Here is a 12258-nt window from a genome sequence, read left to right as displayed (position 1 = left end):
GATCAGACCTGGACAGAAGATTTTAAAATGTCATAAACAATAATAAAAAGATATTTCACAAACAGTTTCTTTGAACCACAGTTATTTAATTTAAATTACGTAAAAAATAATCTTCTGTTGTTTTAAATGTGCTATAAATACACAGGGTTTCACATCAAAGGTTACTTTTACTCAGCAACTTCCACACATAACTCATCTTTCAGTTATATTCACGTGGTGTAGAGGGTACTTTCCCCCGTGGGCTGTGTGACTCTGAGCGCTGCCTCATTCAGAGCATCTCTCTGTCGGACACGCAGCGTGAACTCGGTGTGATCGGGGAGCCGAGGCTTTAAAGGGATTTAAAATGTTCATCGTGGCTTTTCTGCTGCTGTGGGCTCCAGGACTAACGGAGAGCGCCGGTGAGTCCCCGTTTCTAACACAGGCTGTGCCGTTAGTCCCGCGTGTCTGTGGGTCGCTCTTTTATTGAGAAACAAAGAGAGTGAACCTGAGCCGGGCACGAGCCTGAGTTACGTGCTCAGCCAACGAGAGCCCGGATGTCCAATGTTTCTGTGTATTTTTATGTGTAATATCTTTACGCATGTTGGTGAACAGACTTCGCTGAACAGCCTTTACAAAGAGGTTAAATATAGAATTTAAAAAATATCTGTTTTTCAAGTATCTTCACAACTCTGTGTTATTGTACTGACACCAACCAGGCCTTTATCCCCACTTACAATCTTTTTCCAGAACTATCGTAATATTTGCTCCCAGTTCTGCTGCTGTTGGCCAGCTTACTGACAAAAGACATGTTTGATGTTAATGAGATTTGTTTAACTGCATAAATAAAGGTTATGTTAAAGTCGCTGCCAAAAACTGATCTAGCTTGTTACACGAATGTTGTTTGTGGCTCAAGATGACTTTGTGTCATCCATGAGGGAAGCATTTGACATGTTTCACATATTATAGCCCAACAAGTTACTTATAGCAGTTTAAATACGAGCAGTTTTTGACAAATACTGGCACCGAGCCGGAGGGCGGCGGACAGAGTCTACGCACGTGTGACAGTTACCGTGGAGAAGCAGCGGTTAGTCTTTGTGCACGTGGTAACACGTGGTTAACGGAAACTCATTCAGCGTCAGCTGCACGCGCACAGACACGTCCGTTTGGTTTCGCGCCTTTATTTTATTTACTTTTATCGATCTGTTCATCGATAAAGTCCGGATCAGATGAATTTTCATCCTCATCGATACAGAGACGAGGAAGTAACTTCAAACTTTAACGCCAACATCTACAAATGACGTCACGGTAACGGCGGCCGCGCTCGTGACGTCAGTTCATCTTGAATTTTCACGTTTTGTTCACGACTGAGCGTCGTGAACAAAGCGGGGTCCCACTCCCACGCGGTTCCTCTGAGCGGTGAGGTAGAAACAAGTGAAATAACCCGTGAATATTTCACAGCGCACAGCCTGCGTGTTTATACTGTGTCACGGTAAAGGTGGCAAACTACAAAATACTGAGCAACACATAAAGTCCACGTTAAACAGAAACAGATGAAACAGACCGACAGTGACTCTCAGTGCTACCGCTGTTCTGACCCTCGTATTTAAACTGCTGTAAATATGTCAGCTGTTTCCCTCATCATGATATCCGGTCACTGTGAGCCACAAACAACATTCCTGTCACAAAGTCGAAGCTGCAGTCAGCTTTTGGCAAAGTGACTTTCATGTGTCCTTTAAAATAAACTTGTTGGCATTAAAAATGTATGTTTAAGAGTAATCTGCGCAGCCGACAGTGCAACAAATGTAACAGTAGTTCCGGGTTGGTTATAATGTAGGTGCAATAACGCAGAGTTATGAAGATACTTGAGAAACTATTTCTCAAATTTTATATAACGCCTGTGTAAATCCTGTTCACTGGAGTCTTTTTACCAACATAAGTGAAAACATTACACAGAAAACACAGAAACAGTTTTTGGCTCCATATCAGCTCAGCCTGAGTTTGTATTTCAAAATAAGAGCCTCTTGAAATTCTGTACAATTTCAAAGTGCAATTATTTTGAAATACAAACTCAGAGTGACTTGAGATTGATACTTGATACTGATTCAACTTTACCCAAGAAAACATGAAAACTAGCAGCTCAAAATAAAAATAGATAAGGAAGTCTTTGAAAAATATCATGTGCACAGAAAACGAGCCCACGCAGTCAGCTTTCTACACTCTGAAGAACAGCTGTCACTGCTGGCTTCAACATCTGTTCTCTACAAGAGGAACACACACACACACACACACACACACACACACACACACACACACACACACACACACACAGTCTGAGTAAAATACAGATGAAGGCTGATCAGTATCGGTACCTTCACAGCTGCAGTTTTGTCGCCTCGCTGGCAGGAAACGTGAAAAAGGAAATCACCAACGGTTTAATGAGAAGTGTCGGTTTCTAAAGAGGCTTAAACAAAGAGAGAGAGCAGACTCAGGATCGTGCACAGGTCAGAGAGGTGTCAGTTTGTGTAGCAGTAACATGACACCCGCTTTGCCTCAGACACCACTCTGTGTGGTGGCACCACCTCACTGCTCCACCTGAAGCAGCTGTCTGAAGGTCTGGTTCACACATCCTGGTTCACAGAAACGTGACGTTTAAAGCTTTAAAAGCACCGAGACGATGCTCTGCTGTTAGTTTGTCTCTACTTTTCTAACTGATCTGTGATCAGTGTGAGGATGTGGTGTGAGCGCTGCTCTATAAAGGTTAATAATCAACCACTGACACTGAGCTCAGTCACAGTTTTCACTAAAGCGCCTCGTTTGACCTGCTCCGTCACCATGGTAACTAATGCTTGACGATGAGAGTTTGGATTGAAGTGAGCAGGAAGATTTCAAATTCAAATTCAAACTTTATTTGTCACATACACAGTCATACACAGTACGATATGCAGTGAAATGCTTACACAACTGCTCGTGACCTAAAATAAAAGACGATAGGAGAGGAAATAAATATGAAAATTAAAATAAAGGGTCAATTTAACTAGGAAGGAATAAAATAAAATATAAAAATTAAAGTTAAAAATAAAATAACTGTACAACAAAATACACAATATAGAAATATATAAGAATATATGAAGAAACATAAGAAACAATAAGAGCAGCTGTACGAGTAATAAATGGTATGAATAAATATAATGTGCAGGGTTGTGTAATCCACATGTGTAAGTGTCTTGTGCAGTGCAAATATGCTTAAAGTGATTTATTTAAGCGACTTGTGATAAAGTGATCCGATTAGATGACCACGCAGTGTAGTTGTGCAGCAGCTACTGGTGTAAACAAAGTCCAGAAAGTCCAGTGTGTGTGTAAGAACTGTATGTGTGGGTCAGTACTGTGTGGTGGTGTGATTGAGAGACCGTATCGCCTGCGGGAAGAAGCTCCTCCTCAGTCTCTCTGTGTTGGTCTTCAGGGAGCGGAATCGCTTTCCTGACCTCAGCAGAGAGAACAGTCTGTTGTTGGGATGGCTGAGGTCCTTCACCATCTTCCTGGCCTTGGTCCAGCACCGCCTGCTGTAGATTGAGTGCAGGTCAGGGAGCTCGGAGCGGATGGTGCGCTCAGCTGATCGCACAACCCTCTGTAGAGCTCGTCTGTCCTGCATGGTGCTGTTCCCGAACCAGGTTGAGATGTTTCCCGTAGGGCTGTGCAATATGACCAAAATCTCATCTCTTGATATAAAACATCTATCGTCCGATAACGATAGAAATCACAAAAATGTAACATTTTCTGTAAATTCTGTGAATCTCGTGTTGCTGCAGTGTTTCCAGCTGGGCGTCGTGTACCTGGAGTGTTTTAACCGATGCATGAAACGATACATTTTTACACATAAGTTGTAACGGCCGCCGTTTTCTTTGTGAGTATTTATTACACGGCGTGCTGCGGGGAAAAGCCTGTTCTAACGTTTGAGTCTAAGGTTTATTTTTTTGCACCTGGCGTCTTTTTTACTTCTCATCCGTAAACTCTGCATACTCTTTCATGTGATTCCGTTTATTTTGACAACACATAAAAACAGGCGCTTGTCCGTCCGTAGTGTGGTTATATTAAATATAAGAGAAAGAAGGTGTGTCACCAGGGTGCCAATTTTAAATACACGTAGACATTGAGGGCTAGCAGGAGGGACTATGCGCTTACCTGCTGCTCTCTGGCAGGTAGCTCCATGCCCTCCTGGGTTTTAATTGCACCTTAGAACACACATGCATCAACACTACAATGAGCGGGTGGAGGGAGGTTTGGAGTCTTCTCCCACCCCCGTTCTCTGCGACCTGCTGGGGTGTGGGGCCTCCCTGCTGCTGCGGAGTCGGGGCGGTCTGCCTCTCCCCACCGCAGGGAAAAGGGTAACACCACCTGGGTCTGGGTGCAGTTCCTCCCTCCAGGGGTGGGGGTACCTAGACCCGGTTTGTAGAGTACGCTTGGGGAGTGTGATCGTGTGTACAACGTCTCTTTATGTTTGTCTCCACGTTGGTTGAGTGTGGAGTAAGTGTATATGAGAGCATGAGGGTGGGAATGGATGTTTGTATCTGTGTGTGCCTGTATGTCTGTGTCTATATGTCAGGTTGGGTGTCAGGCGCCACTTCTCTGGGGACATCTCAGGCCCTCCAAGGTTTGGAGGCCTATCTCCACCCACCACCACTTCCCCTGCCAGTGGCGGACCCCCTCAGACATCGGTGCGTTGGTGGTTCTTTGTGTCTGGGGGTGGGCGTCCAGGTACACACCGGCTCACTGCTTGGCGGCCGCTTATCGGGGCCTGGAGCCTGGGGCTCGCTCGGGCCACTTCGGAGGTGGGGCGCCCCCGGCCTCTCGGCCTGGGGCTCGGTCACTCTGGCGCAGCTCACGGGCGCGTCACTGCAACTCCCCCTGGCTTCTGCTCCGCGGCTGCTGGGTGAACCCTCATCTGGGACTCTCCTCAGCTCTTTCTGGGACAGTGGCGCGGCTGCCCCTCTGTTGGTCTTCCTTGGTCTCTTGTGTTCTGGGGGCCTCTGGATGTCTGGAGTTTTGATCTCCTCCACACCTGCTTCACGCCCTGGAGGACGGGGCTGTGGCCCCCCCACACCCTCTAGCAGATCATTACATGAAGGAACCTTTTAAAAACAAAAAACAAGCGCGTCCATGCTCACAGGTGTACACACGGGTGATCACACCCACAAACTACACCCTTTTTGGCTCCTACCTCAAAGCACACTGTGTTCTGTTGATCTTATGTGCTGCACAATAATGTTTAATATTTAGTATTTACTGTCATATTCCCATATATCATTGTGATGTTGTTTATTATGTTCTCAACAGGTGATCCAGGTGATTGATAGATGTATTTTTTGTCTGCTTATTTTGTTGTTTTTGTTTTTTGCCCTTTAGCCCCGTCCCTCTTCTCTGCTGTTTTTCTTTCAAAAAATAAAAAATAAATAAGAGAAAGAGAGAACTTTAAGAAAGTAATACAGCCACTACAGTGACCATCAAAGCGATGAGAAAATATTGCCGTAAACAGTTTATTTTGCTACACCATGAAACAAACGATAGCGTAAAATGAAACGATAGACGTTTTCATATCGTCATCCAATATATATCGTTATATCGAACAGCCCTAGTTTCCCATCAGGATGCTCTCTATGGTGCACGAGTAAAAGTTCCTGAGCACCTTGGAGGGCAGTTGGAAGTCTCTCAAGCGTCTGAGGTGGTAGAGACGCTGTCGGGCCTTTTTCACCACGGTGTTGATGTGACAGGACCATGACAGGTCCTGCGTGATGTGAACTCCGAGGTATTTGAAGCTGTCCACTCTCTCCACTGGGCACTCGTTGATGACGGGGGTCTGGTAGTTCCTCTCCTGCTTAGTGCTGAAGTCCACTATCAGCTCCTTTGTCTTACTGACGTTTAGAAGGAGGTTGTTCCTCTGGCACCAGTTCTCCAGATTCCTAATCTCCTTCAGGTAGGCCGTCTCGTTGTTATCAGAGATCAGGCCCACCACGACGGTGTCGTCAGCAAACTTGATGATGGTGGTGGAGCTGGTAGTGGCCACACTCATAACGCAGAGAGCTTCGACTGATGCGACTTTATTCTCCCCTCTTTAAACCAGTTTGTGACAATATGGCGCCGTGAAAACTATAAAGACGCACAAACAAATGCCATTCTAACATTTAAGCAGAAAGTGCAGAAATGTTCACATTTTACTATGTAGAAAATTATTTTGATGAAGTCAAATCGTGACATTGACATAAATCAATAGCTTTTAAACAATTTATGTTACATTTAATAAAATGAATTAACGACGAGCTTTCTGTCTCTTAAATACATAAACAATCATTTGCAATCATTAAACCTCTTTCTGCTTCCAAGCGTGCTAATCATGCTGAACCAGCAGCAGCTCCATGCACATCTCTGAGCCAGTCTAACCACAAACAGATGACATGCATAGACACAAAAAACGAATTCAACCACATTGAGTAAACTTTCAAAGCTACAGCCTGTGACAGAGAAATAAAATACATAGTTCTGCTCAAGAGTTGGGAGTTTGCCTTGTAATCGGAAGGTTGCCGGTTCGATCCCCGGCTTGGACAGTCTCATTCGTTGTGTCCTTGGGCACCCGTTGCCTACTGGTGGTGGTCAGAGGGCCCGGTGGCGCCAGTGTCCCGGCAGCCTCGCCTCTGTCAGTGCGCCCCAGGGTGGCTGTGGCTACAATGTAGCTGCCATCAGTGGGTGGATGACTGGATGTAGTCCTAAGGACTAGTAAAAGCGCGATACAAATACAGGCCATTTACCATTAACCCTGCATATCACCTGATAGTTAAACCTTTACTCAAAAAGCATCTCTAGACCCAGCAGTCTTAGCTAATTATAGGCCGATTTCCAACCTTCCTTTATATCAAACATCCTTGAAAGAGTAGTTGTCAAACAGCTAACAGATCATCTGCAGAGGTTTATTTGAAGAGTTTCAGTCAGGTTTCAGAGCTCATCACAGCACAGAAACAGCTTTAGTGAAGGTTACAAATGATCTTCTTATGGCCTCTGACAGTGGACTCATCTCTGTGCTTGTCCTGCTAGACCTCAGTGCAGCGTTCGATACTGTCGACCATAATATCCTATTAGAGCGATTAGAACATGCTGTAGGTATTACAGGTACTGCACTGCAGTGGTTTGTATCATATCAATCTAATAGACTCCAGTTTGTGCATGTAAATGGAGAGTCCTCTTCACACACTGAGGTTAATGATGGAGTGTAGCATGTGGGAAAGGTTGTTTTTAACACAGTAAGGCTTCTGTTCCTACTGCTGAGGTGAACGGATAAGTCTTTTATGTTTCATAAAACGCACCCAGAGAGAGGCCTATTTCAAAAACATGAGTGAGATCTGCTGATGCATCTCACCTGTGTTTAATTAAATTTCCTTCTGTGACTTTCAGAGACTCACTCCCTCCATTACATCTACACGGCGCTCTCCAAACCTGTCGGCCTCCCAGGCATCCACGAGTTCACAGCCATGGGTTTGCTGGACAACAGGATGATCGACTACTTTGACAGCGATACTCAGGCAAAGGTTCCCAAACAGGAGTGGATGAGAGAGCGTTTACCTGCTGATTACTGGGATAAAGGCACACAGTCCCGCAAGAGCAAGCAGCAGTGGTTCAAGGTCAACATCGGCATCCTGATGGAGCGAATGAGACAGAATGACTCAACCAGTAAGTTGTCGCTCCGTTTTAATCCTGACGCACACATCATGGTGTCCTCTCTGAATCTCTGTTCTTCTGATATCTTGTTCATTTCTGTCACTGTTGGTCCTTCAGACCCTCACGTTCTTCAGTGGATGCACGGCTGTGAGGGTGAAACGAATCCTGACGGCACGCTCAGGTTTGTCCGAGGCGTGGACATGTACAGCTACGATGGAAACGACTTCCTGTCCTTCGATGATAGAAGCGGAGTCTGGGTCGCTCCGACTCCCGAGGCAGAAGCCACCAAGATGAAGTGGGACAACGTCCAGGTGCTGAAAGAGTACACCAAGGGATACCTGGAGAACGAGTGCATCGATTGGCTGAGCAAGTTTGTGAATTATGGACAACAGCAGCTCAAACAGAAATGTATGTTTGTCATAAATAAAAATAATATTATCATTTATTTATTTTTAAACATTGTTAATAGACTTTTTAGAATTAGTTGTGGTAATATGACCTCACATAATTATTGTGTTCTTGGTCAGTTTCATAGAAGCGTCTTCACTGATGGATTATTCCACTGTCACCGAGTCTCTTTCACGCACCTTTGAGACAAATTGAACCAAAACACACAAAAACCATCAAACTAGAGCCTCACCACGTCTGCCTCGTCTCACACAGTGTGCCAGACGCCACATAAACATCAAACCAACGCACTTATCACTTTCCATTTCCTCCATCCAGCTCCACCTGATCTGCACGTGTTTGCAAAGAACTCCAGAGTGCAGACAAACATCGTCCTCACCTGCCTCGCCACGGGCTTCTACCCCAAAGACGTCACAGTGACGATCAGGAGGAACGAACGTGTTCTGACCGCAGACGACGGCCTGAAGAGCTCAGGACTTCTCCCCAATGACGACGACACGTTCCAGAGGAGAGAGTACGTGGAGGTTTTAAAGTCTGACCCGGCTACATACAGCTGCGAGGTTTTTCACGAAGCGACCGGTGTGAGAATTTCTAAGAGCTGGGGTAAGAAACTGTCATGGTTGTAAAAATGTTCTTTTAACTGGAGACACAAACAGACTCTGCTGTTCACGGTGTAGGTTTCTTCCTGTCCAGTCATCTGATTGGTCAGTTTATGCATCAGTAACATAGCAGTGTAATACCGTGTGCTACCTGACATCCACAGGGGGCGCTGTTTCCCTCAGTGTAGTCATCAGCAGAGAGAGCAGTGCTGTTAGTCTGTTTAGAAGCTGCTGTGTTCAGCTTTAAGGGTCACATGTTCCTCACCTGCACAGCTGATTTTCACAGCAGCACAACTGAAAATGAACCAAAGGTGAAGTAATGTTCTTGTTTTGTGTGTTTAGATCTCAGCCTGTTACCTGTTCCTGATGGCGATGGATCTGCTGTCACTGGTCTGGTGGCAGCACTCCTGCTCGTGCTCATCGGTGTAGGCGTGATTCTGCTGGTCCTACGTAAAAGACGCAATAATGGTAAGAACGAACAGCCCGTGTGTCAGCACCGGGTGATTTTAAGTGTGGCGATGGCACCAAGAATCAGACCATCAAACAAAAGCATCTGACTTTACCCACTCTGTGTGTGTGTGTGTTTCTCTGCATGCATGCAGAAACACAGCAGATGAGTTTTAATGCTTGCTGTCTGTCTGTGCTCGCAGGCAGGAGCAGCGCAGATACACCAGAGTCGCAGGAGTTGAACGATGTTCGTCAGGAGTAACAGTGAGTTTCTCTCTCATCGTTCTCAGATGTTTTATTACCTACACGTGTCGATTCTCTGCCCTCAGATGTGTAACTGCCTCCGAGCGTGCACGAGTCACAGTGAAGGCTCATAAGATGAAGCACACAATGAGGCGGTGTGCATGTTTCACGGAGTTTTGTGTGTGCTTGTTTTCTGCACAGTGTATTTATGTTTCATGTGCACATGTTGGTGAATGAGGCTCAGAGTGAGTAATAGCACCATCACCGTCTCTGTCGCCTCCTCTGAGCTGAGGACAGCAGCTGTCCTGACTCTGCTTCCTGCTGTTGTTGCTTGCATGATGTTCCAGATGTTCACAGCTGGTCAGAGGTCTGGACTGCAGGTGGACTTTCTCCTAAGAGTAGATGCAGTCTGCAGTTTAGCATCGTCCTGCTGAAACATGAAAACATCGTCTGGGTGGATGCTCCAACTGCTACCTACCTGTCAGCACTGATGGAGCTTTTCCAGATGTGCCAGCTGCCACACCCAGAGGCACTGATGCCCCTGGAGGTGTGGCAGGTCTCACCACCGTCTTTAAACTTCGTGCTGCCATCACTGTGACACTCTTCTCCACCCACTCCACCCTGCTCTTCTTCACCTCTCCTGTAAAGGAGGAGGAGAACGCCGCCAGACTGACCAGTTAACCTGATGAGTTTCAAACTGTTCCTCCAGCTGTTTCTTTTAACTCAAACTTCCTTTTTTTGTTTACCTCAAACCGACTCTGAGACGCATCACTGCTCAAATTGAGCTAAAGTTTGTATCAATGGGGTTTGCTGGTTATGAGTAACTGAGCATGTAAAATAACGCTGCTGCGTTCATCCCTGCAGATGGAGATCAGAGCTTCCACAGAAGCACATCGAGACTCGGTGGGACCAGATTTACTGAAACAACACAAACATTTGTTGCACTTTACAGGTGGATCAGCATTAAATGGGATTCCATTTAATTCAATGGATGGGTTTAAAGAATTGTTAATGCCCCTTGCAGCCAAATCTACGGTGGCCCTGAGAGGTCCAACTTCAACAACAACAACAAAAAAAGCAAACAGAAAACACTGCAGAAGCAGACCAAGCACAACCACAGTGTTTCTGGGGACGCAATAATGTGACGGACCGGCTGAGGAAGTGACAGAAACCAAAAGATGTGAAGAGTTGAACTGAAACACGCTTAAAGAAAGCTTTAAGGGTTAATCTGTGAAAATAATGTAATAATAATGTGTGTTTTAATCACATGATTCCTGTAACACATGTTTGCTGTTGGGGGGCAGAGCAGGTCATACAACTCAATTCATTTTTATTTATATGGCACCAAATCACAACAACAGCCTCAATGCGATTTTTCTGCATTTTTCTGCTTTTGTTGTGTTTTGTGTGTTTTTGAAGCTGGCGGCACGGTGGCATTGTGTTTGGCACTGTTGCCTCACAACAAAATGGTCCTGAGTTCAATTCAGGCAGTGTTTCTGTATGAAGTCTGCATGTTCTCCCTGTGTTTGTGTGGGTTCGTCCAAGGACATGCAGTTTGTAAGGATAGCTTAATTGATTAACCTACATTGCCCGTGAGTGTGAATGGTTGTGTGTCTCTGTGTGTCAGCCTTGCCACAGGTTGGTGACCTGTCCAGGGTTTACCCCGCCTTTCGCTCTATGGCAGCTGAGGCTCCAGTGACCCTGAAGTGGATGGATGGGTGTTTTTAAAGCTGCGGTGCGCGTCACGTCTCAGGGCAGTATCAGAGTTTAAGTCGCACGTCAGTGTTTTTTAAAGCAGCTCAGAGCCTGAGAACATGTTTGGTCTGACATGATGCTACAAAATATATGTGCTTTAAGTTTACACATTTTGACCCACAGCGGTAAAATTCTGATGACGCGGTGTCGTCACACGGTTGGGTGGGCGAGGTGTGCGCACACTTGTGGCTGCGAGAACTCGAGAACGAGGTGATGTAGGACGTTGCCGCCAGTATTTTCTAAACTGGTAACTAAAGACGGCACAGGTTTAATCATCTTTGTTTCTAACATACAGACCGTCACTGTGGTATCATTAACGCTAACCGTCACGCCATCATGAGGGTGAGCAGTTAGAGTACAGGAAACACAACTATGACACTGATTTCATGTTTTAATAAATCGGTGGAATATCTGCTGTATGACTCTGTGACTTTGTGTTTTCACTGTGTGATGATGAATAATGACGAGGTCAATAAAAGCAGGACTGACAGGTGTTTAACATTTAATGCTTTTAATTTGAAAAATGTAATGAACGTTAATATTTCTGGGACCAACTTTTGTTCTGTGTGCAGGTCACTCGTTATTCTGCTGTGGTTGTTTTAAAGTGCTTTATAAATAAAGGTGATGATGAATAAACAAACAAACATAACTTTACTGTTGTGTTTTTGTTCCATTGTTAAATATTTAGATATATTTTAGGAAGCATAAAACAAATGTTACAGAGTTTTAATGCTTCTGTATTTTTATTTTCTATAACTAATAAAGTGAAATCGATGAGTTTCTGTCCTGAACATCTTCTGAGGTATTTTAATGGCGCGTTTCTTTGACACTACTTCATTCTAGTCGTTGCTTTTTACCCTAGTACAGATATTTTACACACGGAGTTATTTTGGGAAATATTTTTTAGAATAAAGACTTAAAGTGATAATAAATCTTTTTTTAAGTCAGAGCTGGCTGTGTTTGCAGTCATTCATTGAACTTAATATTTATGGATGCATTTTGCACTTCTCTCTTGCACAACGTCTGTCTTACTTGTGTCTGTTTTAACTTTAAATTTAGATTTTACTTTAGTTTCTATATAATGCTATATAATGATGTGCTACGTCAGCGGTCTCCAACCTTTTTT

The 12258-nt window shown here is 44.8% G+C and overlaps 1 protein-coding gene across 2 annotated transcripts; it reads left to right on the top strand.

The window, feature by feature from the left end:
* The first annotated feature begins 283 nt into the window (after positions 1 to 283).
* On the top strand, positions 284 to 11775 carry LOC146682354 (major histocompatibility complex class I-related protein 1-like). 2 transcript variants are annotated; one of them, XM_085446251.1, is made up of 7 exons: positions 284 to 398; positions 7417 to 7692; positions 7798 to 8088; positions 8407 to 8691; positions 9030 to 9155; positions 9338 to 9398; positions 10242 to 11775. In XM_085446251.1, the coding sequence occupies exons 1-6, from the start codon at positions 344 to 346 to the stop codon at positions 9394 to 9396; spliced, it is 1092 nt and encodes a 363-aa protein (XP_085302377.1). In that variant the 5' UTR covers positions 284 to 343; the 3' UTR covers positions 9397 to 9398; positions 10242 to 11775. The 2 variants fall into 2 exon arrangements, with proteins under 2 accessions (XP_085302377.1, XP_085302378.1); XM_085446252.1 differs by having other exon boundaries at positions 9338 to 11775.
* The last annotated feature ends 483 nt before the right edge of the window (positions 11776 to 12258 follow it).

This window comes from Copadichromis virginalis, linkage group LG22 (assembly GCF_057382275.1).
Source record: "Copadichromis virginalis isolate Kocher_CV1m ecotype Utaka linkage group LG22, C_Virginalis_male_GT1.1, whole genome shotgun sequence".
NCBI classification, from domain to species: domain Eukaryota; kingdom Metazoa; phylum Chordata; class Actinopteri; order Cichliformes; family Cichlidae; genus Copadichromis; species Copadichromis virginalis.
The sequence above is the reverse complement of the archived record's forward strand: the minus strand, read 5'-3'. Positions and strand labels throughout refer to the sequence as shown.